A 13801-nucleotide genomic window follows, 5' to 3' on the forward strand; every position below is an offset into this window, starting at 1 on the left:
TTGATATCCGGTCGAGTGTTCATGGCTAGATACATTAGAGATCCAACCATAGACTGATACAGCTTGATTTCGTGAGCTGTAGCTTTGTCTTTGTACGGAGTCATGAGAATTTCCCATCCTTGGGCACAAGGCGTCTTCAGCGTGTGGCAATTTGTCATTCCAAAACGGCTGAGGATCTTTTGAGTATATGCATCCTGTCCAAGGTAGATCTCTCACTTCTTTCTATCTCGATGAATGCGGACTCCAAGGAAGTATTGTGCAGGACTGAGTTCTTCAATTGTGAACTTTGTCTGCAACTCATATTTCAACTTACTTAAGTCCTCGTTATCTTTGCCAATAATGAGGCAGTCATCAACATAAGTGACAATGATGATCTTTGTGTCCTTGTTGATGAAGATGCATTGGTCTGTTTCGAGTGGTTCAACTCCAAGAGATTGGAGTGCTTTGCGAAGCTTTTTCTGCCAGAGACGTGGTGACTGCTTGAGACCGTAAAGCGCGCGTGATAGCTTGCACACATCCTCCTTTGAAAGCTTGACACCATTCTCACACCATCCAGGAGCCAATTCTACATATACCTCTGCATCGATATCATTTTCAAGGAATGCAGTGTCAACATCCATCTGTTCAATCTCAAGATCGAAACGTGCAGCGAGGGCAACAGCGATTTTCCATGTGGCTGATTTGCAAACTCCTGCAAAGGTCTGCTCATAATCCTTTCCATATCTCTGCTCATAGCCCTTTACAACCCATCGAGCCTTGTGGCGAAGGATTTTGCCATCTTGATCTCTTTTAGTGCGCAAAACAAGGCGTCCACCAAGGACCTTTTTCCCTTTTGGAACTTTGCTTTTATGCATGACTTTCCACACTTTCTTACAAGTAATGGATGGATATTCAGAGGCAATGGCCTCACGCCAGAGATCTGCATCAGATCGAGCGAGTGCTTCTTCCATGGTTTGCGGATCTGAGTTGTATTCTGTACCTGTGAAAAATGCATTTTGGAAATCTTCGTCTTGATATTCCTGTTCTTCCTCTGCATACATGGCATTTCGAGATGAAGCAGCATCCTTTGCTTGGCTTCTCGTGACTCGATTGTGTTCAGCAATAGAAACCCAGACTTTGCGAGTTTGGGTCTTCTTTGGAGGTTCGCGCTCCTCATGCTCGATTTCTGCATCTGGCTGATCTTGAGAAGTTTCTTCCGCATCATCCTGATTGTGAATTAGGTCTAGAGTCTGTCCTTCATAGTCTTTATTCATTGAGATGGAAGGTGGAGGGTATCGCAGTTCATCCATTTCTTCCACTGCGTTGTTGTGGGTGTCATACTGACATTCGTTGCACTTAGTTTGCTATCAAACTCAAGAGCAAACTTGGAAATCTCCTCCTCAAACCTACAAGTCACTATACATATTTTGGCTTATCACACCAACAACAAGAGCAATACTACTCAACGATTGCTACAACCATCTATGATTCATTACACGTCATCGCTCCTTAGTTACTGGGCCGATATTACCACATAGCATATCTCTACAACCCTCTATGATTCATTACATGACATCACTCATACTACCACATGACATATCTCTACCAACTAGAGGCCTAGGAGCATGAACGATAGCTCTAAAAATTCCTACGAACCTCTATGATTCATTACATGTCATCGCTCTTTAGTTACCCACAAGATTGGTTAAGTTATGACATAATTTGTCTATGACATAATTTGTCTATAGGGGTACTCTGACCTTGGACCTCCTTTTACTTCCTATAGGCTACGAACCTAAGAGATGGTTCTATGGGATTCTCTTACGTCGACTACAGTTACCAAGCCTGGTAAGTCATGGAAAGTCTTGGAAAATGATAGAACTACACTCCTTTAGCATAAATAGGATTGCCCTTTCCTTAAGAAAGGGCAAGCAGACAATACAGTAAATCGACTATCACATACTTCCACATCTTTTCAAAGCTTCCAAGCATTGATCTTGTTACTCCTTGTTTCTGAAAAGTCAGTGATGTGTTAACCTCTGACTTACCCCTGAGTTCCCAGACTCAACATTTGTTGCAACTTGTCTGAACCACTTCACTACATCACACACCTGATTGCTGCATTGTGGAATAGTCTAAGCTACAACCCTTTGGCTCTGTTTCCTAAGATAGTGTGTTGTCTTAGTAAATTCATCCCTTTCTTGGGTGGCTAGATTCTCACATCTGGTGCACCCACCATTACAGTGGGCTGCTTGGACATTTTCGTCACTGATTTGGTCAAATGTTGGCTCTGTAATGAAACCACTGCCTTCATCAAATTGAGCATGCAAAGTTCTTATAATCTTCTCTCCAGCTCGAGACCCTCATATCCAACGAGAATGCTGACTTCTGCCCTTGAGGCAAGCTTCTGGCTTTGCACTCTGCGTTCCTTTTGGATAATAACATACATCTTGCATCCTAGAACTCGCAAGTGGGCGATGTTAGGTGTGTGATTCACCCCTGGTTCAATTTCGTCCCAAAATGCTTCAAATGGTGTCTTCCCATCAATGGTTGAAGTGGCCACTCTGTTTGAGATGTAAACGGCAGCTTGAAACAGCTCTGGCCATAGGAATTCAGGAATTCGCTGATCGATTGCAGCAGATCAAACACGTTCAAAAATGGTGCGAAAGCTTCGTTCGGCTGTGCCGTCTTGATATACGCAAAATGGAGTGGACAGCTCAATGATGGTTCCGAGATCTGCTGTAAGCTCATCGATCTGGGTAGGAGCATATTCCTTTCCTCCATCCATTCTTAATCTCTTAATTGTGATGTTGTATTGCGTCTTTGCAAGTCGAATCATCCAGACAATGCATTTGTACGCGTCACCCTTATTCTTAAAGGTCCATCCATAGCGGACACTGTACTTTCCACAAGTAAACAGTATGCCATACTTCTCTCCGTCAAGCAACTTAACGCCACCTGGACAGGACAGTTGAACGCAACGTTTGTGAGCAAACAGGACTGGGGAATAAACAGCGAAAGCACCCCAGAAGATGAGAGCTCAGACGAAGGGTCGGAGGCGGAATCGTTCACCGTCTCGGAACAGGAGACCTTCGACGAACTTGCACCCACAGGTCCAATGAGTCCTCGGTGCAAGGATGTAGTAAAACGCATGGCCAGACACGCCGATGAGAAGATTAGGAACGCGAGAAACGAACCTAACAGCCGGAGGAGGATCCCTACGCTTAGAGGAATCTACACAAACCTACTGCAGGGATTACCACAAGAATGTCTAGTAACAACATCACAATGAACTTCTTCAGGAGCTGTTTTCGGTCTTAGTCGAGCTGAAATTTTGTTCACTCGACGGATTGGCTTTGCCTCTTTGCATGGCTGGCACAACCTCGTCGCAATGGCAGTGCCTTCTTTGCTATATGAGATCCCATTTACCATGTCTTTGGTCTTGCGGACGTTATCGAGTCCAAGATGACAGAGGCGTCGATGCCAAAGTTCAATGTCTGTGTTCTTCTGCTCAATCGCAGCAGGTAAAATCAAGGGCGGGATAAGTGATTCCTTTGCTTCCATTTTGAATTCGTAAAGGAACAGATCTGAGTTAACTATGCCCATCTCATTGCCATGCTTATCGAGAAGCTGGCCATTCTGTAGATGACCTCCGCTGCTATAAAGCTTCTTTCCGCTAAACAGGCAAACTGGCGAGGAAGGCATATAGATGACATGATGGAGGGTAATTTGGGTCTTCTCTCTGTTTCCCTTTACTCCAAAAAGTCGAACTGAGCCACAGCCTTGAGGACGAACAAGTCCATTTGCTGTATTCATGAATGGTAAATCCATGCGCTCTTCGTAAGTGTCAAACTTCTCAAGACTGTTTGCAATGTGCTCATCTGCTCCTGTATCGAATAACCACCTATCTCTGCTTATAGTGTTTGATTTGGCAGGCATTGAGAAAGCTACGAGGTCGAAATAGTTCTTAGAGTCATTGCCCTCATCTTTGGTTTCATTTTTCTTTTTCTCAATATGCTTCCGATATGGGGTCCATTTCTTCCCATTCTTCCGCTCCCACTCATCACGCTTCTCCTTGTTATTTTCGAGGCAGTCTTGAGGTGAGTGTCGAGGTTTCGGCATTGTGCAATGTGGGCAAGATGGTCGATCTCCATTCTTCTTGTCCTTGCTTGGGTTTTTGCCCTTACCCGTTCCTTGAGATTTGTTTCCGTACAAGGCATTCGAGCCTGTAGGAGTCGATTTCGATCTCGCCTCATCTGTGAGGTCATCGATAAGAGAGTCGAGAGTGATGGGGTGATCTGGAGACTGAAGGAGTGATCTTTGGCGTTCTGCCCAAGTTGGCCACTTGTTCGCACAAGAAGCTATAAACATAACAGGAAGCTAATCATTATAAGGAGGGCATTGTAGACTCTCAAGTTTGTCGATAGCTTCACGGACAGCGATAATAAACGTGTCAAGTGAAGAAAAATTCTCGTACTTGAGGTGAACATAATCCTGAATTGCATTGTACTTCAGGACTGAACCTGAGCCTTCGTATTGCTGTTGTAGGGCTCTCCACATCTCAAGCGCTGTGTCCTTTGCAGATGCCACTTTTCCTGGAATCGTCTTGCAGTTATATTGGATCGCGAGCTGCATCTGAGCGTCGCCCTTCTCCCAAGCTTCATACTTCCTGAGCTTGTCTCCATCTTTGGCCTCATCGTAGTCCTCATGGAATTCATCGATGTATTCTGGCCTCTTGCATCTATCGTTGATGTATTTCGCCAGTCCGTGCCTCGGGCGATGTTGACGATAAGTTCCTTCCAGTTGGTGTAATTCTCTTCACCCTTGAGCTTCAAATGATCTGGAAGATGCAGCGAAGTCGTATTCAGACTCACCATAGTTGTAGAAGACATATTGGCTATTGGTGTAGTCGCAGTCGTGTTCGAAATTCAGTTTGAGATGAAGTTGCAAGTTGATCTGTCGTGTCTTCAAAGATCTTGGAAAGTCCTTCTGGCTCGAGCGCAGAGGACATAAAGTGAAATAAACAGTGTGGATATAACTCAAAGAAAGAGAGCCACAATCCTCTTCACCGTACTTCAAAACTGTTTGAGGTTGAGGTTGTGGTGCTGTAACGAAAACACTGACTTCAGCGAGTCTGTTGACGGATTGGTGAATTGGACTGCACAAATCAACACTCAATGATAATTCTGATCTTGTAAATACCTTAACAATAGGCTTCCGGGCTCATAACCTGTAATACATAGTCACTGGAGGTCTACCATGGCGATCACTAGAATGTATGATGGCAAAGCTTGATGGAACAAGAGAGCAAGATAGAAGAGCTTTGTATTGGAGCATAAGCAGGTTGTATCTAACTTCGAGCTTTCCTAAGAGCATAGGAGCTCTGCGCTCTCCTGTCCACAGCGTATTATCATACCCATCAACCCATATACCCGAGTTGTGCAAGAGGGCTTGTGATACAATGTTCACATGGAATCCTTCAATCACCTGAACGTTGTTGAGGATCAGGTCTGCAGTTTGTGGGCCACTCGGTCCATGTAAGATCTTGCGTATAATGCGCGTTCCTCGTGCAACGATCGCGAAACTCGTCGTTCCAGATTCAACAAACTCTGGAGTGCTCGGGTAAATCATTGAGCCAGGCTCGAGTAGATCTTTGCAATTGACGATGTGCACTGCTCCACAATTGTCTAGGAGCGTGCTCTCAGAGAGCAGGTGTTTCTGACCGATCACTGTGTACACCCCTAAGCTCTGATCGAGCCACGGTGCAATGATCGCGGCGTTGTAGGTAGCACGGTAGTCGTTGTTGCCACGCGCGGGCTCAGAGCTTTGGTTCTGGCTCTTCTTAGGTTGAGGTGGTGTCATGCCCTTTGAGCTTAAGAGCCTGCGAAGCTCCTTGAACTCTGGTTTGTGAACCTCAGTGAGAATGCGATTCCGATGCTCGGGAATCATTGGATAGCAGCCCTTGTTGGTCTTTCCAGTGATCGCTTCGAGCAGCTGGTAGCATTCGATCGTCTCCCACGGGTGTTTGCTGCGCTTGCATGGACAGACTACTGCTTCATCTGGTTTCTGAGGATCGATGACAGCGAAAGAAGCAGGCGACGGGTTGGCGGAGGCTCGCGAGATCACTGAAAATGTGCGAGCAATCTCAAAGAGCGAGTCAACTGGTTTGTTAAGCTCGTAGGCGATCGTCGCTTCGTTTAAGGTTTGCTTTCCCCAGTCTGGAGCCATGCGTGCTGAGATCGCTTCAAGGAAGTCGAGCGTTGCTGACGGTTCTATGATCTCGCCAATGTTATACTCGATACCCTGGCTATAAGCTTGAAGCCAGTCATTATACCACTTGTCTGGGTTGACTCTACCATTCCTAGCTTGCTCTATAAGAGCTTTGTATTGCCGATGGGCTTGTAGGAAGTTGGTTGACTTGCTCGGTGCAAGGAGCGTACGAAGCTCTCAGACAATTTGTTGGATAGTGGAGCTCTGTTCAGCATGAAGACGGGTCATAAGAGGATCGAGGAGCTTTGTATCGACTGTCGCAATGATCCATTGATTGATCACTGAGGAGGGTTTCGATACTGTTTGCCAGACAGTGAGCTGCACAGCATACGTCTTGTAGCTCTTGTCGAGCTCGTCAATGATATCTTTTGTGCTTGCAGGAGCGTAGTACGGCTTAGGTGGTCTTGCATCCACAGGGGCTGCCTCGTACGCCAGTATACTCTGGCTGTAGTGTTCTTGCCGAGAGTTGTTTTCGTGCTGGAGCAGCTGAAGCTCTGATGGCGGTGCTCGAGGAGCTTCGGACATAGGATTTGCTGTGTCTGGAGCGTCGGGGTCAACAAGGTACCAGATACCCTGGGCTTGGGCTTGATCTTGGAGCTTGCCTATCCAAAGGTTCCAAGAGCTTCGATCTTTGAGGATAACTCGATAGAGTGACGTGGCGCTTAGCGACTCCATTGTTGGGCTCTACTTCTGATTCTGAAGGAGAGTACTCGTTTGATTTGTATGATCGGTGAGCAGATAAATGATGCTTAACTGCTTGTAGGTTTTGAAAATTCTTCGGATATACCGGGCTCATAACTGTCACATATAACTGTGCTCGCGATCACGTGAATGTGTAATGAATTGAATACTCTGGTCTCTACGTAATGTAGGAAAGCTCCTCTTTATAGAGAAGAGCTTTCCTAAGCGAGCTTGTAAGCTCGAGTGAAGCGAAATGAGGGACCACTGCTCGGTCACGTGGTGGTCTCCTCGTGACACTTATGTATCTCCTGGTAACCCATATTTTCCACCATCCAAGCTAGAAATCGTAGGTTCACTCCTGACTTTAATGGAATGTTACTGAATAGTGAAAAGATGAGTACATTTCCAATTCCTATAAATATGTTGCCACATGATGTTGATGCGAAATATCAATGGAAACGCAATCCAGAAGGACCAGAGCAAGCAGGGAATAAAGAGAAGGAATAGGCTTGGTAACTGTATTAGAAATCAAGTGCGACCCACAACTAGCTTGCTATTCATGTAGTGAACGTAAGAGAATCCCATAGAACCATCTCTTAGTTCCTAGCCTATAGGAAGTGAAAGGAGGTCCAAGGTCAGAGTACCCCTATAGACAAATTATGTCATAACTTAACCAATCTTGTGGGTAACTAAGGAGCGATGACATGTAATGAATCATAGAGGGTTGTAGAAGTTTTTGGAGCTATTGTTCATGTTCCTAGGCCTCTAGTTGGTAGAGATATGTCATGTGGTAGTATTAACCCAGTAACTAAGGAGTGATGACGTGTAATGAATCATAGAGGGCTGTAGAGATATGCTATGTGGTAGTATTGGCCCAGTAACTAAGGAGCGATGACGTGTAATGAATCATAGAGGGTTGTAGCAATCGTTGAGTAGTATTGCTCTTGTTGTTGGTGTGATAAGCCAAGATATGTATGGTGACTTGTAGGTTTGAGGAGCAAACTTAGAAATCTCCTCCTCAAACCTACAAGTCACTTCATCAGCGGGATCGGCTTCGAAATCGGCGTGCAGATTCCATTCTTCGCCATCCAAGTCCTCGACGCTGCTGATATTCCTGTTGCCAGCGCGGTTCTGTCAGTCCCTCGGTGGCTCGCTTGGCGCGGCTGGCTATCGCGCAGAATGTGTTTCAGAGCTCGCTGGTTGGGAATATTAATAAGATGCCGGGCATTGATGTGGAACGCGTGTGGTGCGGGGGGAGTTGGCATGGTTGATGTTGTCCCGGCTCCTCTGTTGGGAGGGGTGAGGGATGCGTATAATGTTGCGATTACGTCGGCGTTTCTTGTTGCTGTGGCTTCTGCTGGTGTTTGCTTTGTCGCGAGCTTGGGGATGGAGTGGAGGACGATCCCAAAGACTAAGGAGAAGACGGACGAATCGACAACGACAATGATAGCATCCTGAAGGCGGGGAATATGATGGGGGGTTATTTGACTTCCGCGAAGTTTTGATCGAAAATGGAGTTTTAGGGAGAGGAATGAGGTGGGTTGTAGACCTATATTAAGGGGTGAAGGGTATAATGTTTTTATTTTGGACTTAATAACTTATTACATCTGGGCTGTTCACACACACACCTGAACACAACTGCAAATGCTCATCTCCGTGAATGCTACTGGTAAATCATGGGATATGGAATGCAGCATGTAACACTAACAGCCAGCCATGCGCCATATAAACATCGGATACCAACTCCAACCCCCCCCTTTACATCTCCAACCCCCTCCCCCCAGCCTTAACAACCACCAAGCTCCCACCCACCCCCCCTCCACCATCTCCGCCGCCAACCCCCCCAACACCCTCCCCACCTCTCCCTCCCCCCAACCCCCCTCCCCACAACTACCAAATCCCCCACCCCCCCAACCTCCACCCTCGCAACATCCACCACCGCCTTCCCCCCTCCCCCTCCAAAAATACAACCCGCTCCCCCAACCCCGCCGGCAACGAATCCCTCAACGCACACAAAAACGCCGCATCCGCCTCCCTCCTCTCCACCATCCCCCTCACCGCCTCCTCCGCCGCAGCAACCACACTCGCCCGGCTCCCGCGTCGACTCCCCATCCCCAGCCGCGGCGCGAATGCCTCCGCGCCGATCCCTGGCGCGGTTGGGCGGGGAGGCTTAACCTCGGGTGCGGCGGTGTGGATAACCTGAAGCACGGTCGCGGTGACGTGTCGGTTCTTCGCGAGCTGGAGGACGAAACGGAGAGCTACGCGGTCGTCTGGTCCGCCGATGAAGGGGAAGAAAATGTGGTGTCCCCTGTCGGCTGATGGGACCGGGGCCCCGAAGCTGCGATCAATGAGGATCGCTGCGTTGCATGGCGCTTCGGATAGGAGCTCAGATATGAACGCCGATTGAGCCCCTGGCGTGAACGGCGCGGGTCTGCGGGGCGGGGCGTCGGCTTCACTATCGGCTGGGAGGGAGGATGGCCAAGGGACGAGAAGGAGGTCGGGAGAAAGAGAAGACGTTTTGGAGAGCAGCTGAGTGGCGAAGGAGGTGAGGGGAACGGTGCTGATTGTGCCAGAGACAGGTAGGGCGTTGAGACGCGCAAAGGTGCGGAAGGTATTGAGGATCGCATCGGAGGAGGAGTCCTCTGTCGCCGAGACTTTCATTACGGACGAGGTACGCTCGGTGAGTGGGAGGAGACGCGCGCCATGGACTTCGAGCGCGTGTTCTGGGGTGGTGGTTTCGGAGGAGGGGTCTTCGGGGACGGAGGGGAGGCGCGATTTGTGTACCCGCGTGATGGGGGCGGGCTTTTCGCCGCCGAGGAGGTCGATGAATGTGAATAGCGCGGGAAGGGATTCGAGGCGGAGGTAGACGAGGAGTTTGTGGATTTGTGTGGACTCGAGCTTCCCGAGAGAGTCGGCGGAGGCGCGGAGCTCGTTGCCCTCCCAGTCGATGTCGCCGCGCTTCCAGGCTTCAAGCTTCTTCTGGTACCAGGGTGGGTAGAGGGCGCTGGTTGCGGGGGAGGTGATGACGGTTGTGACGAGAGCCATGATGACGAACATGGTGAAGGTTCGCGTGGAGAGGATCTTGGCTTGGAGGCCGATGTTCTGTGGCTGTTAGTAGTTGTCGGTGCGGTTGAATGACCATCAGACTTACCAGCACAATCAGTTCTACCAATCCCTTACAACTCATCAGAACACCAATGGTGAGACTTTCCCTCCACACCAGCTTGCAAGATCTCGCCGCCAGCGTTCCACCCACGATCTTCCCTATAAGAGCAACCGCAATAATACCAACAACATACGCCCACGCCGTCCCATCGTTCAGCAGTCCCAGATTCGTGTTCAGTCCCGACAGCGCAAAGTAGAGCGGGAGAAACAAGACAGTCACCAGATCTTCAATCTTCTCTGTCAGCTTCACCGTAAAGCCTTCATCGTGCGGACAGATCAGCCCGACCAAGAAGCCGCCGAAAATAGGATGCACGCCAATGACGCCCGTGAACCACGCTGAAAACAGCGTCAGAAGCAAAACCAGCGTAATCATCCCCTGCGTCGGCCCGTTCTTGATGCTCCCCGTCCGTCGCAGCAGCCAGACAAGACACGGCCGGACGGCATAGAAGAGGAATAAGATCCACCCGACTGTGCAGAGAACGACGTACAGCGCTGTGATGCCAGACCCGTTATTCACGAGCGCAACGCACAGAGCGAGGAGCACCCAGCCCACGACATCGTTTCCTACGCCTGCCGCGAGAACCGTAACACCGACTGGCGTACCGAGGAGATTCAGCTCGGTGAGGATACGGCACAGGACCGGGAACGCGGTGATGCTGAGCGCCGTGCCGATGAAGAGCATGTACACGGGGAACGAGATGGGGACGATGCCCTCGTCGGTACGGAACTGATGATATAGTCCATACGCAATACCGCACCCGAGGCCGAAGGGGAGAATCATGCCTGCGAGGCCGACGGAGAGGGCGACCCGCCAGTTCCTCATGAACATGTGGAGGTCTGTCTCGAGGGCGACGAGGAAGAGGAAGAGGATGAGGCCGAGGTTGGCGACGAGGTTGAGGATGGGTAGACTCGCGTCGGGGAAGATGGCCGCTTTGAAGCCGGGGATGTGCGCCATGACGGAGGGGCCTAGGATGATGCCGCCGATGACTTCGGCGATGACGCGGGGTTGACGGATGAGGGAGAGGGGGTAGTGGAGGAGGCGGCAGAAGATGATGATAATAATTACCTGATGGGTATTAGCAGTCCGCATGGGATAGAGCAATCCGCCATTTTTCTTGATGGCAGGAAATGAATGGCACGCAGAATCGACAACGTAATGTCCCTTGCCCACGGCCTCCTCAGAGATGAAATCCACACCCCCTCATAGCAAACACATCTTCCAAGACCTCTCGAGTATCCCTCCTCCTCATCCACTCAACCCATCCCGTCCCACGCCTCGCCAGTAGTAAAACCAACTAACCTGTATAATGAACAAAATAATCGGATTCTTCGGGTCATACGTCGCCGGGTTTGCGCCCTCGAGGATACCGCCCTGCGGCGTTGCACGTAGCCCCGTGGTGGCAGCCGCCGCCCCAGCCGCCGTCTTCGAGACGGCGGAGGAGATGGTGTTTGACATGGTGCGAGTGTTGTAGTGGGTGGTTGTCTGGGTGGTTGTCTGGGTGGTTGTCTGGGTGGTTGTCTGGGTGGTTGTCTGGGTGGTTGTCTGGGTGGTTGTCTGGGTGGTTGTCTGGGTGGTTGTCGTATATCTGTTTCTCAAGCTGGATGGCTTTGGCACTTGCTGTGTATATCTCTAGCTACCTCTCTGCAGCCTCTCTGTTGCCTGTCTGCTGCCTTGATATCGTCTCACTGCCTCTCCTCTGCTCGTCTGTATGTCGTCTGTCGCCGGATTTCCCTTGGTGGCTAGCCGGCCATAAAACCAGCACCCGATAAGCCTGTCGTTCCGCACAAAGAGGAATCAATTCAAGCCGGCGAAATAATCACAGCGAACCACCTCAACGCTGCCTTGACAGTATTTACTATCTTTGCTCTGCACAGGAAAGGTTGAGGGACTTATACCAACCCAACCCTCATCCTTCCACCCTACCACCCCATCCCGGCCTCGCCACACTAAGATAAGGACTTCTCGCCGCCGATCAGGCTCAGGCGTGGTTAGCACGCGGGGTACGCATATGCCACCCCCATTCACTACGGTAGTGTATGTACATAATCACCGTAGTAGCGCACCAACACTACACCAACACTAACCAGCACATGGCAAAGTAACCATAGCCTGATAGCTACGGCGGTCCTCCAACTGCGGGTTGACGCTAGCCAGTGAGGAGTCGGCGCTGTACGAGCGACTTTCACCGCCCTATCAGCGCTATGGGGGTTTAGCTTGGCGGGGGTTCGGGGCGTCGTTGGGGACGGGATGGGGGATGGGATGAGGCTGGGATGGGAGGTGGAATGTGATGATATGTGGGATGAGAGATGAAGGTAGTACAGTACGGCGCCATAAGTATGAATACAGGTCTGTGCTTAAATTGCAGTAAACGACTGTCTTTTTGTATGGGAGAAGCACAGACCTGTATGCATACTTATGGCGCCGTACTCCGGCTGAATGCAAGTGTTAGGTCAGAATGACCGACCGCCTTATCATCACAATCCTTTAAAAGAACTGGTCGGATGAAGTACAAGTAATGCATGTCGAATAGATTTATAATTGTTTCTGTGGCAGTTTGGACAAACTTTACAGCTTGGAAGTTTGGAAACGGTACATTGGTCACCTTTAAAGCTCCGAAAGTCAGAGGAGTCGTTCACTTTATTGAAGGATAAAGTATTATCAGACGTCATCACTTGAAGCATGTCCAGATCACGACGTATGCTCACAATCTCAGCTTTGGTAACCTCTACGCCCTTGCAGTAGTTTCCTCATCTATCTCCGTGCAGCAGCTAAAAGTGACCCGCAATATCATTCCACATGGCTAATTGGCTCCGAGCTCGCGCTCCCTCGATGTCTGCTCCCTGACCGTAGACAGGAAAGATTCCGGTAACAGATCGATTTGGTGCACCCCGGTTACGGCCGCAAGCACCTCGCTCAACAAATGCGACGTACGCTCTGGTGAGAAATAGTTGGCTTCCTGTGTGGTCTTTCTGTCCTAGGTTCACAGGTGCATTCTCGATCCCTGCAGCTCAGCTGGTGTTTCAATTCTCGATTGGAGTATTCCCGCTCCCAAGCCGCATATGCCTTTTTCCAATGGCTATACTCTTTGATGTCAAAGATGCAGCCACTATAGGTGAACCAGTCTTCAACCATCGGATGGAAGCGAGTCGACCTTGAGACCAGCGGTCCCTGCGTGTTGCATATAGTTGTCCCTCCCTTCATAACGATATGCTTAGGTCGAGGAGGCTCTGGGGATTGAGGATGTGTTCAAGACAAGTTAACGTAAGTCGTGGCGTAACCGGGAACATGGCGTAACCGGGAATAGGTACCTTTACATACAAATTTATATGTAAAGATACTTCCACTTCCAAAACTAAAAACCTAAATAGCTCTATTAATAAAAATTGTACTGCTTAGCTGATCCATATTAGGGTTCTATATATAGACCTTTACTTAACTTAGAAATGCTAACACTCCTAGCGTCGTTTTACCTGATTAATTTAACATTAAAGTTTTCCTCATACAAATATTTGTATGGGTGATTTCATCCTATTAATAGAACAGCAACTACAAAACTAGCGATGCTAGCCTTTTCATACATTATAAAGGTCTATATATAGAACTTTAATATCAAATATTTAAGCTATACGATTTTTATTGACAGAGCTATTTAGAGTTTTAGTTTTGGAAGTGGAAGTATCTTTACATATAAATTTGTATGTAAAG

The 13801-nt window shown here is 49.0% G+C and overlaps 1 protein-coding gene across 1 annotated transcript; it reads right to left on the reverse strand.

The window, feature by feature from the left end:
- Positions 1 to 7961: 7961 nt before the first annotated feature.
- KHA1 (K(+)/H(+) antiporter) lies at positions 7962 to 11997 on the reverse strand (the record flags this gene model as incomplete). Its single annotated transcript, XM_024468557.1, has 4 exons — positions 11396 to 11997; positions 10082 to 11161; positions 8943 to 10032; positions 7962 to 8479 (listed from the first exon to the last, which is right to left on the reverse strand). The coding sequence occupies exons 1-4, from the start codon at positions 11549 to 11551 to the stop codon at positions 7962 to 7964; spliced, it is 2844 nt and encodes a 947-aa protein (XP_024323948.1). The 5' UTR covers positions 11552 to 11997.
- Positions 11998 to 13801: the final 1804 nt, after the last annotated feature.

This window comes from Pseudogymnoascus destructans (assembly GCF_001641265.1).
Source record: "Pseudogymnoascus destructans isolate 20631-21 unplaced genomic scaffold scaffold_11, whole genome shotgun sequence".
Lineage (NCBI taxonomy): Eukaryota > Fungi > Ascomycota > Leotiomycetes > Thelebolales > Thelebolaceae > Pseudogymnoascus > Pseudogymnoascus destructans.